We start from the raw sequence: 23,243 nt of genomic DNA, 5'->3' as shown, positions 1-23,243 counted from the left end.
ACTGTCAACAGAAGGAAATTCCCTGCTCAGTCAAGAATGAGAATAAAGGTGTGGGGTGAATACAGTTTGGTTCCTGCTGGTTCTATGATTTTAGTTCCCATGCTATGCTGTTAATATTAATCTGTAATCCTCCTTCAGTTCACACATTGTCTTTCCACCTAATTGGCAGTTTCAGACATTTCTTACAGAACTGTTACCATCTACAGAAACAGATGTCAAGTAGAAAAACAAAACAATATCATTATTGATGGAGACCTCCTCTGGACAGGATTCTGAGCATGTTCATTGAAGATAATGAAATAGATTGAAGATTACAATACTATGTCCTCTGGACACAAGCAACAGCATCACAGTGTTGTTTAATGTAGTACAAACCCCAAGACATTTTCACTGGCCAAAACAAAAATGGGATGTCTTAATTTAAGCTGTGAAAAGATTTTACATGATAAGTTTTCTCCCTAGCCTCAGAGAAAGGATTTCTTCACGATCTCCCTCAACTTCCCATACCACCCCTTTGGCATACAAAGTCTCTGGACCCTACCTCAACACAAACATTTGAGATATTTTTCTAAAGCATTTTGTCTGCTCATCAACTGGTTCTCTTACAGGTTAGATCTGCTAGTCTTCTGCAGAAATCAGCAAATATATCACATTTTCAAACAAAGGAATTAATCTCAGTATTTAACATATTCCTCTGTGAGGTAGCTTTTGATTAAGCCTCATAAAGTGCTTGTAACTTAATGGAGCAATAAAAACTTGTGCTCCAAAACATATCATAGCAGTGAAACAACTGCCAGAAAAATAACCAAGGGACAAATGAGATAAAAGAAACAGATACCTCCAGAACTGATCCTTTGCTGTGTTTGGTAATATCCTTACCATTCTGCAGGCACCCAGTCACCTCTGGGTGTCAGGCCATCGTGGGTCAATCAGGAGCTTTCTGTCCACACTTACATAAACTGTAATTATTGTCTCCTACTATGTTCCACCTGGTGTTTCTTTTACTGACTACAGTACTGTTCTACCAACTTATACCTCTGTATGATATAATTAACTGATATAAAAGAGTAGACTCCAAAAAAACTGTCCAAACACTAACCCCATTGCAAAAACTCAGCTGTATCACTGTTTCTTGCATGCCGAGGCAATAGGCTTCTCAAAAGTACCTTAGACAGCCAGAAATCTTGAACATCTCATTTGTGGAAGGCTTCCCTGGTTGTTTACATTTGGCTGGATAAGTTACTCTCAGCATTCACTGCACTGCACTGAACTTTTCCAATGAGGTGAATGCACGCACTTAATTCCCTTTTACAGCCGTCTTGATGCTGATTTGTGCATTCAATTCAAGCCAACTATTACATTTTTAAAAACTCAAGTGTCCAAAACCATATCAGCCTGGGAAGGTAGTTAGCTTGTCGTGCCTGTTTGTTATCAGGTAAAGCCACTTAACTGACGTTATCTGGAAGTTGAGTTTGTATTTAAACCAAGTCATGAGAGTAGCAGATAGCATGATCAAATGGAAAACATACAGTAAGAGCTCATGCTTTGCATCCTGGGCTACTAAGAGCCTACAAAAATGAATGGACTTCCATATGTCTACACCAGCACAGCCTACTCTGTGATAATGGTTGTTTTTCTTACTAGTTTCTAAGTCTGTAGCCTCAAGAGTTTGTTCATCTCACGCCCCATGACTGAAATGCGGAAGCAGTCACACCCATCCTTTTACAAAACATTGGATTTTAAGTAAACTTTGAAGTATAAAGCTCAAAGTAAATGAGTTTGGAAATAGCTAAAATCACCTCAAGATAAATTTTCTCAAAATTCTAACTTTCAAACCCAATCTCACAATTTTCTGGGAGAAGACTTTGACTGGGCCAGACCAAGAGTTCAATCATGGCTGAGGCTGGCGAAGCAGGGTAGTGACAGGCACCTGTGGCAAAATGTGATTGCTTAGGGATTACCACAACACAGACAGTACTGTAATTGTAATACCCACACCCAGTTCTCCACCTGGCTTCTAAATCAGAATGACAGCACTTATTTTGCACTGGTTTATTCAACTACCCAGCGTGCAAGGCAGGGACAAACCAAGTCCTCAGCTACCAAACAACAACAAACCCTAAGCAATGTGTTTTCCACCACTGAACAAACTCAGACCCACAGCAACAGGTCTGGTCACATCAATGTTTGTCCTGAGAGGATGTTCTCAAGGAGATTTTCACATCCAGCATTCAGCCAAAAGAATAATGAATACTTTCACCCTATGTAGCAAAAGCTGAACATTATCGGTCTGGCCCTAAGAGAGTAAGACAGAATAGTAAGAGATCCTGTTCCATGTTTGAGTTTATTATTTGAATCCAGAGCAAAATGCAACTGTAATTCTCTATCAGCTGAAACAGGAGGAATAAGCAAATGAAACACGTAACACTTATCTCACTCACAAGGTTTGACAGAACAAAACAAAAAAACCCCTTTCTCTAAATGAGCCCCAACTTGAATACCAGCCTAAACACACAGCAAAAAAAAACCCCATGCACCAATATAAAAACACAGCCTAAATCTAATATCAAATCATAGCCATTAAAGTTTCCTGATAGGATTTTTCCACTAGCCCTAGAACAAACAAGATATTAAATGTATCAAACAAGTGACAAAATGCAGGTTACTGCATTTTAAACCACTGCTATCTGTATTCTAGGAAAATAATCTGCCATGTTAAAGCCAAAAGGTCTGCGCTGTGCATCCTATCAGGGGAAGCAATCAATGGCAGTGGCTTTTATACATGAAAAACAGTTTCTCTCTGTTCGCAGTATCATCTCCTTCAATCTCTCTGTTAAACCACAAATATTTTTACTGAAAACAGATTGTCCAGGCACCTGCTCCAGCTCTTAACCCAGAGATCACCAAGTGTCTGCAGTCCTAAGGACTTTAGCATACTTTAATGAACCAATAAGACAAAGAAACATTATTGCTCAGCTCTGCTAGAGATAACTAACCTCTGCCTTCAGGTGACAGAAAAAGAATATAAAAAGCACATACTATGTTTATAACACCAGCACACGTATACAAAAAGAAGAAACAAGGGAAAGGATTTTAATAATATGTCAGAGGTTAGAGGTTTTAGCACTTCACACACACTTATCTGATGGAGGCAATGCCAATTTTATATGCTGCGGTCATGCACTCGTTCTAACTGTCCCCAAAACCACTGCTGTGGCTGGTACCATCACTGGTACCAATAGATTAAAAAAATAAAAAAAGATAAAACAAAATCAGAATGGCTAACTGCAGTGGCTGCAAAAATGAAGCCTTGAATACATTTCACTTCTCAGTCTTAAGAAAAGATAGAAAGGGAAAGAAGCAGGTGAGGAAAGATGCTGAACTCAGAGAAGGTGGAAGGAAGTTATTTCATATGAGCTATTCGTGAGCTGTTGTTGGATTTGGGGAAAGTAAATGGAAACCTGACTTTCATTCAAAAAAAATTAAATTATAAGACTCTGTTCAGCTGAATCCTAACTAAAGTGTATTTGACAGAAAATACCTTAAGATATAATACATGCAAACTAAAATCACCCTGTTTAAAATGTTGGACAAGTCATATTTAATCTTACTACATCATACTACAAACAGAAAATGAAGAACAAAGGACTAGATATCAATGATGACCATCTGCATAATGTCATGCAAAAGGAATATTTATTTTAAGAAGAAATGTCATTTGATTTTCTCAAACATTTTAGTCAGGGAAACTTTTACATAACTCATAAAACGTATTAGTCTATCAGGTTAATTTCCAAGACAAAAATATTCTACAAAATAAAATCTACATAATACATCGCAGCAAATGATGCTTAAAATATGCCAAATAGTCTTGATTTTTGTGTGAAATGCACTTTGTTATATCTAAGAACAATTTTAGGTGAAAAGAGGTAGATTTATTTTATGCAATAGACTATCACATGTTGTCTGAGACAGGGAGGAGAAGCAGCATTAGTCCTCATTCAGCTTCTGAAAGCCTGTTTAAATGGAGAAAGAATATTCAAAGTTTATCACTGTGAATAGCCAAAGACAAAATAAAAGGAAAAAAAAAAGGAGAAAATATGCTTATTCATAGGGGAAGACGGCATTTGAAAGACATAGCTCTCTTCCCTTAGCCCATATTTTGAGCGGGAAATGAAACAAATTCATTTAACATTAGTATCATCTGAGTTAATACATTTGCCCCAGTGGAATATGACTGCACACTTGGAACACATGGGTAATCAATTAAGTTGAATTAAAAAAGAAAACAGATGATAGCGATTACACAACTACACGTAAGTAAAATGGTGAAAAAGCAGCCATTTTATTTTAAAGTGAGACAAAGTGTTTAAAGCCACCAAAATAACAAACACATTTTGCCCAGAGAATTCTGCATCACATTACATCAGCAGGAGAGGATACAGGAAGGTTTCAGTTTTTCTTCACGCTTCCAGCCAAAGAGACTGAAATCAAAATGAGCAAACACAACACATGCACAGCCTTGCAGCAACACACACTGACTTTCACTGCCTGGACTAAGGCAAACATTATTTTCAACTAAGAGCCGAGTTTTAGTTGACAAATAGCCACACAAATTTCCACAAACAGAACCAGGGACTGATGAGGCAGGAAACGCTGTTTGGCTTGAACTACTGCCCTAAGAACAGGACAGTCCAGCTGAACAAAAAGTTTAAATTATTAGGTTCAAGGGTGAATAGCTTCTTGTCCTCTCAGACACCCACTTAAAACTGCAGACACAGTGAAATACATCAGAATAAGAAAGCAAAGTAATTCTTCTCTTTTTACACTAAATAAAATAAAAAAAAATAAATTTTTAAAAATTTTGTAAACTGCCTCTATTTTCCAAGGCTATGCTTTTAATCATCTTACATTTCAAGAGCCACCGCAGCTAAAAGGCAGAGCACACCAGCTTTGTTTCCGAGTCAAGAGACAAAATACAGCATTCAGGATAAACACTGGAGGTTTCCAGAGGAAGATATCTACTCTCTTTTTAAAAATAGGTTCTCAAATTTTATAGTGGCATATTAAACCATGATAAAAGAGAAATACTGTTTACATTTTAAAGCCCAGACAAATAGCAAACACACACACACACACTTAACTCCACATGCAAGTTTGACTAAGCTGTGTGTGCCTTCTGTCACAGATGAAGCTAAGCAATACCCACGTAATCATATGCAGACCTGGAGCTTGCCATCTCTATTACCAAATTTCGGGAAGCATCTACTACTATTCAGGCCATGACTTCTGTGATCCATGCTTAATCCTACTCCCTCTAACACCTGTAAAAACTTCCAGCTTGCCACAACAGCTTCTGCATGCAGAATAGATTTCCAGCTCACACATCTGAAGCGTGTTAAAACTGCATGGCACTAACTTCTGTTCCACTTAATATCAAAATAAAGGGACACTGCCCTTGAAATGGGAAGAGGATGTGCATAAGTGACACCTTGGGTCAAATAGCCCAAACAATGAGATACTAACCAAGACATATAGGTATAAAATATGTCTGCAAGAAAGAGAACTCCTGAGAAAAAAACAAGTTCTCACAGCCTGTTTTCAAACTTCCCTTTCAACCTTTACCTTAGACCTACACACATGGGGTTTTATCCTCTTTAATCGACAGCAACTCTTTTATTTTATCTGGAAAGATGGAGGTTTTATATCCTGTAAAGCTTAGATATAAATACTGACCTCAGGCAAAACACAGAATCCATTCTGAGAGATCCTCGAGGACACTGCAGCAGTTCTGAGTCACCTTATGATGACAAGATGAACCAAAGAAAAGAAGACATCTCTCCCCAGGTCAGCACAGAAGGACCTACCTGTCTGTTGTGTTCTTTTGGGGTAAGTCTTGCTGCGACTCCTTTCAATGCTCTGGTCAGGCCGCGGAAGCTGCACAGAAGGGTCTCTGGTCATTCGCAAAGATGTTTTGCCACTTCAAAACACAATAAAATCATGAGAAAACACTTTGAAAAGTTATCAAAGAGGATTGTTAGACTGAAAAAAAATGCTATTAACTTGTCATCCCACCTCTGGTTCTCCTGTTGAGTAGCACTATCCTGAATTCTGTTTTGAATCAGTCACTGGCAAAATCATCAAAAGATTGTGCCAACCACTCCTGTATTTGGCATTTTCAAGTGGAGATAAGCCACTGAAAAAAAATGCTGGTTTCTTAGGAATAGCTTAAGATAGCATGACCTTTTCTAACCTAGACTATTCTGACATATGACTTTCTAAAGTAATATTATTTCTTCCTGAACTTTTTCTGTAAGTTTTCCTCCCAGGAAAACTTATTTAATATTGTTCACACATATTTAATATTATTCAGTTCCAGTCAGTGAGGGGCTACTCCTCTGGCATGTAGAATGACAACCTAAAACAAACTGTTATAAGAAAGTCTCACTAGCACAGCCCCAGATGGCAACAAATTGAGTGGAAGTCCGAATTCTCATTAGGCTTTTCTTCCCTGCACAACTGAAGTAAGTTATTAAGTTTAAATAAATTATTTTATTCTCACTTTAATGTTCCTCTTCCTATGACTAAGCAGAATATAGTGCTCACAACAGAGGCAGGGCAATAATTTCCCTGTTATCCACAGCATGGAGAATCCAGATCATTCTAGAGAGTGTGATAACTCAAATAATCTGGATTATGAAACAGGCAAAGTAACAAAGATCTCCCTAGCTAATGATTATTAACCTTACTCATTATGATCCATTTGTTTCTTGCATGGCAGTGGAAACAGTGCTCCTTATCCACCCTTAATTTCAAGTTTACAGCATCTTTCAAGGCTTAGAGCCTTGAGCATTCATCCAGTGTTGTCACCTATTCAAGTCAGAAAAGATACACCCTCATTTTGGTACTCCCCAGTTGTCAGAAAAACCCCTTTAGGACATGAACATGATTTCAGGACTTACAAGGCGATAGGGATTTAAAGAATTGCCAAAGTTGGTCCCACTTTGACTACAGGGTATAGCAGGCCTCAACCAATTCTGGTGATCTGGAGAAGGATAAAAAATTTATATTTGTCCCAAAACTGCCAGACTCCCAAGAAGAGTCTGTTAAAATGGCCTTTGTCTTCAGAACTATACTAGGTGGGGTTTTCTTTCATTGGAAGGAAAGTGGAAAAAAGAAGGAATGAAGAAGGAATTAAATGAAGTTAAAACAATAAAAAAAAAATTCACCTGTACCGATGTTTATAACCTAGGGATCCAAACTTGCTGACTTTTCTTGACAGAGAGTTTGATTCATTCTCTGGCACCCTGTGCAGTTTGAAAAATAAAACAACAAAGTAGCATAGATGTCTGAATGAGAGTCCCCTTCCCAAGTCAAGAAAAAAGAATGCAAATGAGGGCTCAAAAAAGGATTTTTTTTTTCTGCTCATTCCTCTTCATCCCTACCTCTGGACAGACTCTTATGGGGTTGAAAGTGTCCCAAAGTCACCTGTTTGTCCCCTCCTATTTTGACTACACACCTCTCTAATTCAGAGTCAACTGTAAACTGCTGGCACCAGCAGCCTTTCACTTAATTTTGGGAGAAGGCAAACCCACCAAGCCACAGCAGTGAGACTGCAGGAGGGATTCTCAGGTCACTCATTTACAGCACTGCTAAAGGCAGCCCTGAGAATTCCATCCACCAGTTCCCAACTGGACACCCTAGCACATTTCTCTTGGTGCTTTTTGCAACAGTAAATTCAAGTGCTTTGAGATGTGCAGTACTGGGAAGATTTTATACACCTCAGTAAGTAAGCCAAATGTTACAGAAATTCAATGAATTTCTATTAGAAAAAAATAATAATTCTGTGCACTGTAGAAAATATCAAAGTCTGAATTCCAAAGGCCTCACTCAAGCCAATGCTGCTACAAAAAAACTGATGGTTAAATACATCAAAACCTATATGGCAACTTAAATCCTGCCATATACTTTTGTGAATATTTCTGTTAAAACCTACTGTATGCAACCTTAAGTACTGTTTAGAAAAGAATGCTAAGACATTCAAAAAGAAACCACCAAACTACCCAATTTTAAAAACATTGTTTCACATCACTCTAAAGTGTTGGCTTTTAAAAGCATTCCATAACCAAGAGCAAAAATGTGTTTCCAGGCAGCAAGCCTTTGTTACACCTCTCTGCAGATACAACAAGGCTCCTGCTCAGGGTAGTGGCCCTATGGAAAACACAGCTTAACTTCTGCATCACTCACCTGAAAAATGTATGATGCTCTACACAGCATTTCCAGAGATGTTTGCATGTGACCTTATTGCGTGCTTCAAAAAAGAAGGACGTTTCATTGCACTGAAGAGAAAACAAAATGAATATTCTTATGAGAGATCCCGACATGGAAGTGAATCGCATTTACTGAACACAAGAACCAACCATCCCATTGCCAGTCCATGTGAGAAAAGAAATCAGCATGAAGAAAAGCAGGTTCTATAATCCTGCAGAATTCTTCCTTTTGAAAAAACAGAGAAAAGAGATTCTTGAAACACTTCTGTTCCTTCATTCTTGCTCATAGACATCAGCTTTTTTCCTAAATAAAACACACAAGTTTTTTTTCAAAAATTATTTTTCTGATGTTTTCTGAAACTGCAGGTCAGATGTCAATCAAAAATATTCTGGTTAACAGTATTTTAAAAAGGCAAGAATAAGTGAAAGAAAAAAAGAAACTCAAGATCTGTTATAAACTAATATGAAGCAATGACACAGAAAAAGCACAAAACATACATGCAGAGAAGGACCAAGGTAAACCTGGGAAAGAAAAAAACAGAAGAAAGGAAGGGTGTTTTTTTTAAATAAAAGCTAACCTCAGAATAATTCAAAACACTAGGAAAAAGGTGGAAGTCATAAAATTCACCTTAAAATCTCTTGAGAAAGACAACAACAACAACAACAGAATATTCAAAGCTTGAAAGCTCACTTCTGGAAACTGGCAGAGAAAAGAGAAGTGGGACACATACAAACTGTAACATACTTCCAACAGACAAGGAGAAGCAACAGACACATCGCACTGCTTGTTTTCAACAAGGTAAACACTCAAATATCTTCACAAAAAATACCCTTCCATCTATCTGTCACTTGGTGAACTCAAGTGCTTGGTGTTTCAGCTGTGATTCACACAAAGAATGAGTAGTCCCAGTGATGTCAGTGTGAGAGCTCAGCGTGGTTTGACACCCCCTGTAACAAAACTGAGTCTAACCAACATTTCACCAACATGTGAGTTACAAAGGGGGTGTGGTTCACACCACCCTCAACAGCTAATTTCAAGCAATCTATGTATGCCCTTGCATTAATCCACTTCTCCAGTGCCATGCATACACAAGTAAAGAGCTCAGGCAAGTTTCTACCCCTCCTCATTCATTATTATTTATTATTATCTGCAAGCACCTTGTAAACTGATAATTAATTCTGCATGTTCTCTAGAATTCAAAATTTCACTTGTAACAAAAACCCAGTTATATCTCTATTAACAGCTGTCAGGCAGCCTCACAAAACCACAAATTATCTCCTCAAGCAGCTTTTTCTTCACCTTGAAACAAACAACAGTAAAAATGACAGAATTTTACACCTGTGGTTAGAGTAAGAGAGATTTCATTCCCTGAACAAAAAAAAAAAAAAAAAAGTATTGAAAACATACACATGAGCTTATTTTATCACATGCCTTATTTCAGTTAAATGTCTGGCCAAAATAGTCCCATGGAATAGGCAAGGAATTAAAATCATCCTCCAGTCTTCCATCAAAAGCACATTTTATTCTCCAGGGCAAGAGAGAACAATACATGTGGTACAGTAAGACATATGGCCACCAAGAATGCAGAAACCTAGGATTCATCTGATACTGCTGTGTATATCATAAAAAGACTTTGTAGTACATTGATAGCATAAATATATTCCCAAAGTCCCTTAAAATACAATGTCAGGTTTGATAGGAATCATCATCTCACTGCAAGATTCACAAGTGGTTTAACTTACAGCAAAAATAAGTTTAATTCATGAAAAGTAAAGGCTTCCTGAAAAACCTTGAAAATAGTCAAGGAGAAAAATCAATTTTTCTTGGAGTCTTCCAGAGTAAAAACATCGCTCTTTCTCCCCTGATGACTAGAAACAAGAGTCTACCCATTGAAAGATCATAATGCATTTTTATATTTTAAAACTTTCAAAGAAGACATGTATAGTGGTACTTTACATTTGCTTATTTTGCACATAGCAGAAAAGTAGCTTTGGATTTCATTATTTGATTTACATTACAATTTCTATATGAGACTGTCATCTAATATAATTTCATATAAACCCACACAATTATAGTCATCTCTGAAAGAATAATATCAAACTGGACTGTAGTGTTGCAAACTTTATGCAATATGATGAATCAGTTTAGCTTCTGTTAGGGAAAAACTCAATGAGTCACTTCTCATATGCAGGGTCTTCCTCCTTTCTTTGTCCATTCCTACTTTTAGGCAAAGAATTCTCTGTCGTACGTAAATTTCTTTAATTGCATAATCTCAAAGGAAGGACTTTCTTGGATGTGGGAAGGGAGGGGCAAAGAGACACCAGATGTGATTTTTAAATTTTTTTTTTAAAGAGAATTTTTTAAATAAGGTGTTTCTGCCATATCTTACTGTTAGACCAGTTTGAATGCCACTGGCATTCAGTGAAAGATTCCTGCTGGGGAAAAAGTTCTGTTTGCCTGTTTTTTCTTCTTAAGTTACAGTTTCAGAACTTTCCCATACACAGAACAAACAGCATGAAAACACATGAAAATAAGTAAGTGACTATAAGAGGGACAAAATATTTACACTGCCACATGATAGAAAGATCTGACCAGCAAAAATTACTGATTCCATCATATGAAGGCATTATTTTCTGAGGTAGAAGGGAGTTCACCCTAACTGGTAAGAAAAATGATGATGCTGAAACATCTAAACTTAGTATTCAGCAATCAAAGGCACTCAGGGAGGGGGAAGAAAAAAGGTGGGGTGGGGGCAAATAACCCTATAGATCCAATTTACTAAAAAGTTATGGAACTCAGATCTGGAAAATGAAACAATTGCCGTAAAATCATAGGACAGACCAACAAGCCTTCTGATAACACACCCAAGTTTATTTATTTGAATTTGAAGGAAAACCACATGTCTGAAAACTATGGCCTCAAAACTGATGCTTGCAACAACTCAATAGCACAGTTAAGTCTTACTAAAGAGAGAGGAAAAAAAGCATAAAACACTCATCCTCATCAAACAGGAAATAATTCATAGTTCTTCCACCATTTCTCATCTTATCTGGGAAGGATTCTGTAACTTACTGCAACTAAGTCCAGTATGACAGACACTGCTTACAGAACAGACAGGTTTAGGACTTCCTCCTATTCTTTTTAGGACTATTTAAGGCTTGCAAGAGTACTGTGATTACCCTGAAAATTTATAAATGCATATATAAAAAGTAAGCAGTACTGGAAACAGCAATATCTTTCTGGTTTAACCTTTCTGGCCCAAGGGAATGAATTGATTTGTATAGCTAAAGCAAGGATGACATTACATGTTAAACCTTTTGTTTCCAATAAAAGACAACATTTTTAGCATTTTGAACATTGCAATTTCCTACAGGTAGTTAGTATTAGCCAGGGGGTTTGCTTATTATTCTCATATATCTGAACCAAAAGAAACAAAGACCTATTGTAATTTTACTGATCGTTTATAGGAAATGACAATTCCAAACTCATTCAGTGCTGTTTGGTGCTTCACAAGCTTCTTCTGGCTACTCATCCTGCTGCTTTCAGACTGCCCAGCACACTGAAGGTAAGGCACTGTAAGTCATGAACTGTTTCCAGAGCAGTCCCAGCTCTCTGCACACTCTGGAGATCTCTCTCCTCTAGAACCATCTTGGTGTTTGGCTATTCTTTCAGGAAGCTCATTTTGCTCACCAGACAAGTACAGACAACCACTTATTTTTGTATGGTTATTTTCAATCCCATCTGTGACTGGCAGGAGCAAGGGAGGGGCAGGACGATGGGACCAGAGGCTGCAAAAGGACCCTTTGCAACAATAACCAGCTGTCGAGCTGCGGGACTGCCTCCTCCTAACCCTGACAAAGGCACACACTGAAAAATGTCAGGATGAGCATTAAATATCCCTCTCCTTTTAGGTGCTTTTAAAACTTGTCCTGCAGTCTCCAAAACATGCTACAATTCATACTGCTGGAACCTCACCACCACTTTTACCCACAGGAGGAGAGAGAGACTAGCACAGTGCATGCAGATAGCTTGTCTACACTACCGGCATAGACACAGACGGACACTGAAGCCCTTCCCTGTTTTATGCTGCCTCCCAGACCAGCCAGAAGACTGATCTGGCAGGGCCTTTAAGTTCTCCACTAGAGAGCTGGGAATTGGTAGAGTGCTACACCGTTACACCCACACCCACCTGAAAGATTGAAAGCGTGTTACAAAACCCTTCAAAGGAGTCAGAGGGGTCATTGCTCTGCCTAAGCACAAAACACCTCTGGAGTCCAGTAGTCCAGGAGTGCTTGGCAAACAGCTCCCTGCTTGCTTTGCCACGCCAGCCTGATTACACAGCTTTCAGGCTCAGAGCTGCTTTGCACCCAGCTAGCTCTGTTCCCAGGCAGGGCAAGCTCAGCTCGACCTGGAAGAGAAAATGCACACTTAAAATGACAGCTCTTCCCTCTGGAGGCCAGAAGATCCCTTGTTCTTGGAGTTCATGGATTACTCCCAAGATAAAAGGCCACTCTCAGTAGATTTACACCCATTCCAGGGAGGACCCACAGAGCAAAAATTATTCGAGAACCACTGATTTAGAGCAGGCTTTAGCTACCCTAATTTACAGGAGATATATGGGCTCCCAGCAATGCAGGCTCAGAAAATGAAGAAGAAGACCCCAAAATCACAGTAGGAACCCTGCCAGCACACACACCACTCCTCCTAGTCACAGTGAGTGTTAATGTAATGTAAGGAGAGATCTTGCCCCATTACAGGGCACACTGCATGTATACATTCTACACCTGCATATGGAACAGAATTATTAACACTGGCTCTGAAGCTACTACTTCAGAACATTTTTCTTTGCCAGGTTAGGCACATACCTGGGTACCATCAGCTGTTAATTCTGATAGGAAATATTCGCTCTTTATATATTGACAGAATGCAGACAAATAACAGCTTATGTAACAAACAATGTACTATTACTGGTTACTCAAGGTCAATCTTTAAAAGCATCATACCAAGTTGGGAGCTAAAATTGATAAAGCTGTGCCAGTTTGCATGTCAAGATTGAAACAAACATATCTCAGCTTAGTATTACAGCTATTCAAAAATACTAAGGAAGAATTAGGGGGAAAAAGCTGACAGTATCACCTTAGTGTCAGTGAATTTTATTTTATGCAGGCCTTGAACCAATCTTACAGTCCTTCTATGGTGGCTCAGAAAGTGCTTAAGAAAAGACAAGAAAACCCCCAAGCAACCAAAACAAGCCAAAACTGTTTAATATGACATATTAATATCACTGTGCTTGCTCACCTCCACCCTCTACTATCACTCTGACTTAAGTGGGTGCAAATGCAAATAATACAAAAGTCATTTGCAATTCTTAAACCATAAGAAAGATCAAAATGCTATTTTTGATTGGAAATTACATGTAAGATAAATTGGACTTAAGACTGAGAGTAACATACCTTCAAACCCTGTTCAGTCTTTCCAAGAAACTGCAGGAACAATAAATTAAATTAGAGGTTCCTGGCTGGAACTTGTAACTCAAGATGGAATACAGCATTTGATAGGAGAAGAAGTACCTTATTAACATAATTATTTTTCAGACTTCTGGCACTTATGAAAAGCAGATTAAAAAGACAAAGCATATTTACAGTATTTTCTGGACTATTTAAAAAAACAAAAAAATATTGTATTTAGAAAAGTTTCAGCCACACAAAATTAGGAGTATTATGTACTTTGGACCTGCACCAGTGGTTGGTATTGCTCCTGAAGAGTCATTACCAGTTTCGCTTGTGAATTTAGCTGAGGAAGGCCTCTTCATCTGAATATGGAAGACTGCAGAGGAAGGCATGAAAATATGTAAATAAATTTTAACTGCACAGTTTGGGAGTATGGTCTAACTTGAAAATTTCAAGATCTCTTGAAATAAAAATTTCAAAATTTAAAAAGATCTTTCTCTTTCAGCAAAAATGAGGAAAGCAAGTGTTTTGCACTGCTGCGGGTTGGGTTTGTAACTGGGCAGAAACACCAATTTAATGTAGTGGTTTGGTCCAAGATACTCATTACTGTTTATCTTCTGTGAGATGAGAATTAGGAGAAATGCAAAGCAGGCACCAAACTTGAAAGAATATAAAGAAGTTTATTAACAGACCTAAAAGAAGGGGAAAAAAAATTATACCATACCTTCAGAACTCTCCTCCTCCCCCCACCTTCCTCCCTTCTCCCACTGACGATGTAAAAAGACAACCCTTAAGATGTTCAGTCTGTTTACCACTTCCATAATAACCTTGTTCAGTCCATTTAGAAAGAGGAGTCTCTTCTTGCTCGTGCTATGAAAACATTATCACAACGAGACAGCCGCCCACTTCCAAATAACTTTGTTCAGTCCATTTAGGAAGAGGACTCTCTCTGCTCGCATGTGAGTCCCTTCCCCCGACTTGCAGCTTTTCCCACAACTGCTTTCGAGGGTCCACTCTTGGAAGTTTTTTGGGGTACAATTTTAAGGTTGAGCTGTTCAGAAACAAAAAACAGAGGCCCTTCTCCTTCCCTGGGAGCAAAGGGTCTTCCTCATCTTCATCGTTAGGACTATCTCTGGGAGCATCTCTAGGAACTGAGGTTTCTCCTTTCCCATTTGGAGCAAAAGTCTTCATCGCTTCCATCTCTCCCTGTCCAAACTTCTCATGAAATTACAGCTGCCTCAGCATCTGCCTATCTCAGCTCAGGTGCTTTTGCTTATGAGCTGAACACTCCACCCCCCATATCTTCATGGAATTACAATGGGTACTCTGATATATCATAGCTTCACAACAGAATTTCAGCTTTAAGCATCTCCTCTCTCTCTTCCCTCAGGTTTTCAGCTCTTCACAGCAATAAAAGGGTTAATCTCACCTCGGCCTTGCAGCTGTGTGGAGCTGTGGCCCGGCCCGGCCTGGCCCAAGCAGGGCCTGGCCGGGCCCGCTGGCCCCCACTCGGGGCCCGCAGCCACCTGTGCCAGCGCCGGAAACGAGAGAGAGCTTGGGGGGGGATTTGTCTATTCTTAAGTGTGGATCACAGAGGTGGTCACAATTTTAAGTGGCTTAAAGAATTGTCCATATTCAAACTGGCCAGCTGATAGGTTCTGTCAGATCATAGAGGAAGCTGTAAGCACCCCTTAGCAAGGACATCATCTCCGGGACTATGCTTGCTAACCTATGACATGCACATTGAATTCTTTCTGTTTTGTGGAACAGGAAAAGTAGGAAGAACAGAAGGTTTGCATAAACCCTGCTAAGGAATGAAATCATTCACGTGCATGTTCAGACACAGAGCAACTAAAGTAAAAGGTGCAGTTACACAAAAGAGCACTGGTTTGCAGGGAACAGCACAAAAGTACTTGGTACCTACAGGCAAAAAATCTCCACATCTCTCACTCCTACCTATTATTACATTTACATTCCCAGCCTACACAGTCTATCAAAGCGTGTTTTTCTCTTTTTCCTTTCATGTCCCTAGCTGAGAGAGAAATCTAGGAAGCAGGCCATGCTCCTCACATGGGGAAACACAGGAGGTATGCTGGGCACCCCTTCCACTGCTCACTTCCACATAGTGCATCCATTGTGATCAAGCTCTGTTTTGCTGGTGGTGAGGGGAGGGCTTTGGCAGCCACGTGTTACTGGATTGTTTCCAGCAAGGTTGCTCAACAGACATGCTACCAGGAACGCTGCACAGGCATTAGATGGATTTCTCAGTTTTCTCAGAAATAAACTTCTTTAATCTTCAAAAATTCTTTGCAAGTTTTTGTCACGTTCAGGGAATGTGAACCCTCCTCCTGCAGGGGAGGGGTTCCAAATTTCATGCTGATACTTAGAGGTGCCAGAGAAAACCTAACAAGTTTATAGCTCAGAATTCACAGCATGGATTCACACAGGGGACAATGAAATATTGATTTAATGATTAACACCATTGAAAAAGAGCTTCAGTCTCACTCGTCCATGGATGGCCAAATATTAAAGGCAGTATTTTGTTCATGAAGAGGCAACAGCAATGGCCTTTGGGGGAAAACATATAATACAAGCAAAGTAGTGAAAGATAGAACCAAAATACTGATGGTCATGCTCGTACACAATAGCGACAGGCATGCAGGAAAAAATATGAGGCAGCTAAATATACAGGAATTATTCTCATGGAAGGGATATGAAAAAGTACAAGAGGTTACACTACAAAACAGAAAGACCAAAGCAACTTACTTTATTATGAGACACTAAGCAATAAATAACATCTTCTGCTCAGTAAGCATCAAGTTTATGAAAAGTGAAGCAATGTAAACAACAAAATGAGCAGCCATAGGTTTGGCTGACATAGACACACGACCATGTGGGGTTTAGCTAGCCTAAAGACATGGACTTGGACATTTAGACTGTCATCTGTCAAGAAGATCAGTATGTCCATTTCCACCCCTCTAGTGGGAAATACACAGATTCTTCTGGCACGGTTGAAAAAATTTCACACCAATCTCAGCAAGAAACAATAAAGAAGTTACCATAAGTAACTCCATCCAGGGGAAGAGCCTTTAGTACCACTTTGCTGGTACTAAAGGTACCAACAGCGTCCTCTTTATGAGCAGTGAAAGGTGACAGTCAGTGTGAATAAGGGTAGCTGGTGTGTGTGGAAACAATGATCAAAACCCACCCTGCAGAGAGTTTTTACAACATATGGAAAACGTGCTTCACACAAAGCACTTGGTTCACTCATAAGCAATCTGCTTCATTACATGGTGCTAGCTCCTTCCCTTTATGCCACAAAGTTCAATTTAAAGACATGAGGCAGTCCCCATTATTTCTACTTCTCCGGAATTTCTTCTGGAGCTCCCTATGGCTGACTGGAAACAAGCAAAACATTTCAGACTTGGTATACCACATCGGATACAACAAAAGTTTTAATTCCCTGGGCTATAAAGTGATATTCCAGGATGGAGTGAAAATGGCATATTTATTCTCCTGTATTTATTCAGTGCCACATGTAATAATATAATTTATTTATATTCATGTGTCACATGGGAGGACGAAGCTATAGCATTTATTCCAAATAAACAAGAAGAATAAAATAAATTTGTGAATCAAATTTTTTGAGAGTTCTGGAACATACATTCATACAAATACAATGATGAGCTTTTCCTCCTCTGAGTGTAAAACAGCATAAATTGTTATGACAACTTTAATGCAGAGACTGAGTTTACTGTCTGCTTATTCCAATACATAATTTTGTTCAAAGTAACCCCAGACTGCTAAAAAAGGGCAAAAGAAGATTTTTTTGGCCTTTCCTGATCTTGTTAGGATATGAAGTGCTGTAGAAATACTTCAGACTAGTATTAGTTGCAAAGGCGAATTTAATGAAGGTACACACCCCTGTACTTACTGTTCTCTTCAACAATTTCCTAGAAATACCTGTTGAGGCTTGAAACTGCCAAGTTCTGTCAAAATGTTTGTCTTATAATCGTAAGAGTTCACCAGTCATCAACATTCACAGCCTCAAGTTTTCCAAAACCTTCCAGGTTTTCTACTCAGCATGTTAAGCCTTTGCAATTCCACACGGTTAAAACAAAAACTGTAGAAATGTGGCATCAGCTCCACTTCCAAGCAATTCACTCCAAGTCAAACTCAGACTTGTTTATACATGAACTATCACTCACCCTTTACATGAAACATGGTGAAAAGTTTTCCCAACCTTACCCCAGCCTTCAAACAACTCTCCTATTTCAACAAACGCACCTTCAGAAATGAAATTCCCATAGATTACCACACCAAATATAAACAAGCCACTTGGGAGTAACAAAAGAAAGATTTGCCAATACATCTGCAAAGATACAAGAAATGCTGTCCATGACAGGAGCAACACAAATATCCTCATGGAAAAATCATGGATGAGACTATCAATCATTACGTAGATGAACAAAGACACATAGATAAACAGTAAAGGGGATTACTGCCAGCGGGTTAATACTATTTAAAACTATAAACTATCAGTCCTTATGAAACTATAAACTTTCATGTTCCAAAAAGACATACAAAGTATTTTCAAAAAATAATTCCGCAAACTAAACTTATAACAAAACCAGACAGTGAAAACCACGAACTGACTGCAACTACATTTTTTATTACATTTTATTATTTTTTTCCTACGTTCTCAACAGTCTCTTCCTCTCCCTAGTCCACATGCTTTGTAGGGGATAAATATCTTTTTCTTTCTTTCTTTACTTACTATATCTTAAATCCTCTTCTTTTGCTATCAGCCTGCTGTCCTTGCCCCACTGGAACCAACACTGCTTTCTCTCAAATGGTGTAAGAGCACAGTGATGTTAAACTCTGATAAATGGGTTTCAAGCTGCTTGTGGCTGCCTGTTTTCTGCCTGACAGCATTGTGAGGTTCCTTTCACCTACATTTTATTTCTTACAATAAATTTCAATAAAACAAATAAGACTTTGACAGACACACTAAATTTCCAACTTCATTAGACCTGAGATTATTTTTTCTATCTTTTCAGGCTTAAATAAAAACTTACATCTTTTCCCAGGACTCGAAGTTCAAATTGAGTTTCCTTGAAGTGAACTTTTGTAATTCTAGGCCTGTAATATTGAGAAAAAAAGAAAGACAGCAGTTCATTAGCTTTTCATTTCATCCATTATAAAATATAAAGTTGTATATGCTTACACACAAAGACCAAAAAAAAAACACAGGTAGATTTATATTTCAGGTATGCCCCAGATGTCAGCAGAAAATTAGTGATATGTAAACATTTCAGCACGAGTATGGTAAAGGTGATCTACTGTTTTCAATACTGGGATTATCAAAGAACAAAAAATCTGCATAATCCAGAGAAATATTAGGAATTCTGTGTATACTTTTTTAATATTGCTGTAATTAACCTTTCAAATAGATAACACAAATCATACTTTTCCATACAACATTGTTATTGTTTTAGCACAGACTGCACATTTAAATAATACATACCAGAAATACTTTCCTACTTGTTTTTTGTTCTTGTAGACAACAACTCCTACAGGTGTTAATCCTAAAAAGTATTCAGATTTGTTTTCACCCTAGAAAATAAAAATCTGTGTCATTCACACAGTTGCAAGTAGAATCACAGTAGCAGTGAGGTTCAGTGAGGAATTAATCCTGGTGACTTGAATATACTGTTTCACAATCCGTACAAATGGGAAAATAGTACTTGATCTACCTGATGAAAACTGCTATAGAAAAATTTGTAGTTCTGGGGGCAAAGAGGCAAGAAAGTATGGCAGTGAGGGAAAGAATGGGAATTTCATGCCATGGTGAAAAATAAAAATACCTTTTTTGTTGTTTTCTTACTGAATTAATTTTTGCTATTTGGCAAATGGCCAAATTTAGAAACTGAACTCCTTATTCAGGCATGAATGCAACAGATATCCCAACTTTCAGCTGAAAGTAAATAGCGATTTTCTGAGCTATAATATAACCATGCAGCTGCCTTCCCCCTGCTAAAATAGTGTCAGCAGCTGCTGCCTCCAAGTGAAGTAGCTCCTTTGGGAGAATCAAGCTTTTTTGTTGTTCAGCAAGGGCAATCACATGCAGGGAACATCCACATGCACCAGCTCCTCCAAAGGAAACTTATTCCTGAAGTCAGGATACAAATCTCAAACTGCACTGGTAGAAAACAGGGTGAAAACTCCACTGCTGAGTGGCAGAAGGCCCCAACCTCCCCAGTTTACAGTCAGTAACCAAAACCAGAAGCAGCTTACAGCTGAAAGAGTGCAAACCCTCCTGCATGAGGTTAAAAGAAAGTCAGCTGGAAAAGCTCATTCACCTACCTACTTGAGGCGGTGAGGAGGAGCCCTACAAGCTCTAAACCAGCAGAGCATGAGCAGCAGAATTATCAACTGTGAGCGGGACTGACTTGAGATGCTTGGAAAGTGTCCTGTGTGATTACAGGGCTGACAAGGTCAACCTGCCAAGCTCTGCCTGTGCTCCTCAGTGAATGAACTGCTAAAGGCCACTTTACTTTTAATATGACCAAAGGAGGAAAAGAGCTACATCTCGTCATGTGTGCCGCTTCAGTCTCAACTGAGGGCTTCTGCTGCTGTTGTAATCTAAGTAGGAACAATGATATTCACAGGTTACCCAGGCAGGGATTTTATTGCACAACAAAAGCAAGCTATGAGGCAAAAAAAATTCCAGGCTGTACTAATTTAACATGATTTTGTTGGATCATGTTGAATCTTGTTCCGGTAACTCCCCAGCTTTCTATAGGTGGGAGGGGAACAAAGCCTGGGATATGAATACAATTAAGCCACAGGGTGCACTAAAAGGTGCTTTATATTGCAGGCTACACATTTTTCAGCAGGAAATAGATACTTAATCTTTAGGTAGCATCTTGATTTCTTTATTTTCTTTCAAGTAATTTTACAAAGTACTGACATCTAACTCAGTGAACTATCTATACAACAACTCCCCATTTGAACTCCTGATTTTCTTTCATTCAAAAAAAAACAAAAAAAACCTGCCACAAGCAGAATAATTCAAACAAGATAGAATGATGTTTCCACCAGGAGCATATAGCCTCCAGGTGATGACTTGGATCCAACCCCAACATACATGCTGACAGACAAAAGAAATGGAGGGGTTTTCAGAGGCAATACAGACAACTTGCAATGCTGCATGATACAACATGGGAAAAAATGGAATCTTTAGTAAAACCTTCACAACAAATATTTTAAAAAGCCAGACATGCTACTGCTACTCCACCCTGATTTTTGCAATGGTGTTAAAAAGGTTTCAGGACACACTCTTTCTTTAAACAAAAATAATGTGCAAATTCTTCTGTCAAAGACAAAGGCAATAACCCTCACTCATGTCTCCTGACACTTGCACAAATTACTTCTTTTCTATCTGAATTGTTTTTATCCAGAGTATAACTGATTGGTTTTTATAGGCGTAACACAATCACAGCATTTAATCTGAAAATCATTAGGCTTTTGTGTGTATGAATGACCGAATCCTCTCCATCTGTAAATATGTGTTCCTTTGCATTTCTTGAGTAGTGTTCCCTTTCCAGTTATCCTGTGGCAACAAAACTGTATAAATACTGTTTCACACATTAGTGCAGTAATTGTTTTTCACGGTTACCACTTACATAAACAGGATGGAGATCCACTCCATACATTTCCAGAGATTTGGCCAAACCTAAGTAGTTAGCTTCTGCCTCAGCAGGAACCTGGCCCCTGTAAACACAATTATTCGTAAGAACCTTGCAATTTCAATCAACATATAAAAATAGACCATATTAACAAATACAGTTTTCTGGACACATATGAAGCCCTTCTTACCAGTTTTTTAGACTGTCATTGTATTTTCAACACTGAACTTCTTATTCCAAGTAAGACTAGATCTCTAGTGGTCTCCTACCACAGACCTTATGCTATTTTATATATATAATATTTGCCTAATACAGTGGCTAACCTTTTCCTTGCTGTCACAAACACACTTCAGACATTTCATTTTTAGGCTTCAATATGCAAAATAACTTTTTTCCCCAATAACTACATGATTATTAACAAAGCAGGAACAGTAGGACTGACTGGGGTACTATTTCCCCATAGCAGTGCTGAAGCTACAAATTTGTGAAAGCAAGGTTCATAACTTCAGACAAACTATTATTTTCTTCATAAAATCTTGCTTATGGTAGGTCACACCAACTGGTAGTTCCCAAGTCTGCTACATTGAAAACAACGTTTGGATTCTGTTTCATGAGATTAGCCATTTCAAAGATTCTGCCTGCCTTCCTAGCTACAGATATCAATCCATCAGTTAAAAAGTACCACTGGCAGGAAACAACTGGGGAAAACTAGTGAAGGAACAATCCTGGCTAGTAGGAACATATTTGACATTAGTGACAATGGATTTATTTTCAAGAAGAACAAAACAACTAAATAAATTCAAAGCCTTGTCCTCAGAATTTAGTTTGCTCTTCCCTTAATATCTGTCATTGATACAAGAGCAAGATACTCTTCTGTAGGCTTGAAATAGTTGAAGCTGCGTTTTCATTTTCACTTCTTTTCAATAATTCTCTGAAAGCAACTGGACTGTTATTGGGACAGTACAGCATGTCTTGTAAAAATATCAGCTCAAAAAGATGCATATCCTGCTTCATCCTGTTGGTTTTCTTGGGGAAATACTTCACTGGATGTGCTGCCTTTCAAATTCAAGGTGTGAAGTAGAGCATTCTACATTCAACATTTTGATCAAAGATCTGTAAAAGTCCTGCAAGATGCAAATTCTTGATTCTTGTCTCTGTTCTCTCTAGCCTAAAAGCTACCATCCAGGTTTTCCCAACTTTGAGTTATAACTGACAAAGTAAAAAGCACTTCCAAGGTCAAAGACATGGAACAGCAGTGCTAGCATGAATGCAATAGGTATTTAAAGGTATTCATAGGTATTTAAAATGCCTTCTTTGTATCTGGCAGATGGACTGCTTCAGCTCATCTTATCCATGTAGCAGCACTGCCACTGTTTCAGGTGCTCTTCTCTCCAAGGACTCCTGAAAAAGCAGCAGACCTGAAGCTTGTAAGAGAAATCCCTCTCTTCAAATCCCAGTAGATGTGTCATTCATTATCTGTATTCAGAGCATGCAGAACACTGGATATTCGGCACATCAGTAATGTCACATCTGTCATGTCTTTTATACACTTTTGCTGTAAGAATTTACTCTGCAGCTTGATTTGTAATTTAAAGTCTTGCAAGTGGCTCTTGGAAATGTCAGCAAAATGTTCACAGGGGCTGTATTGTCTCACTGAGCTCTCAAGCAGGCTAAATACCAGTCCTGAGCAAAGTGGATTACCCCATTACTGAATTAGTGCTAGAATACAACACCAATTTAAGTGCTGCTGTTAGTCTTTCCTTACTGACCATGCTTAGAAAAATGCTGATGCACTTGAATTCTTCTGTTCTCACCTGCCTCTGGAAGGACC

General features: G+C 38.6%; 1 protein-coding gene across 1 annotated transcript in view; it reads right to left on the bottom strand.

Annotated features, from left to right (window-relative positions):
* The window catches only part of EPB41L4A (erythrocyte membrane protein band 4.1 like 4A), a 123,213-nt gene that overhangs the window by 36,039 nt on the left and 63,931 nt on the right, over window positions 1-23,243 (bottom strand). The window contains exons 7-12 of the mRNA XM_032095107.1: window positions 21,410-21,497; window positions 19,249-19,337; window positions 18,800-18,863; window positions 8,248-8,339; window positions 7,230-7,307; window positions 5,868-5,980 (exon numbers count right to left, since the gene is read on the bottom strand). Of these exons, the coding sequence (XP_031950998.1) occupies window positions 5,868-5,980; window positions 7,230-7,307; window positions 8,248-8,339; window positions 18,800-18,863; window positions 19,249-19,337; window positions 21,410-21,497 (524 nt within the window). The remainder of the gene's footprint in view (window positions 1-5,867; window positions 5,981-7,229; window positions 7,308-8,247; window positions 8,340-18,799; window positions 18,864-19,248; window positions 19,338-21,409; window positions 21,498-23,243) is intronic.

The sequence above is a fragment of the Corvus moneduloides genome, chromosome Z, assembly GCF_009650955.1.
Source record: "Corvus moneduloides isolate bCorMon1 chromosome Z, bCorMon1.pri, whole genome shotgun sequence".
In the NCBI taxonomy this organism is placed as follows: Eukaryota; Metazoa; Chordata; class Aves; order Passeriformes; family Corvidae; genus Corvus; species Corvus moneduloides.
This window is presented reverse-complemented; position numbering and strand designations above follow the sequence as displayed.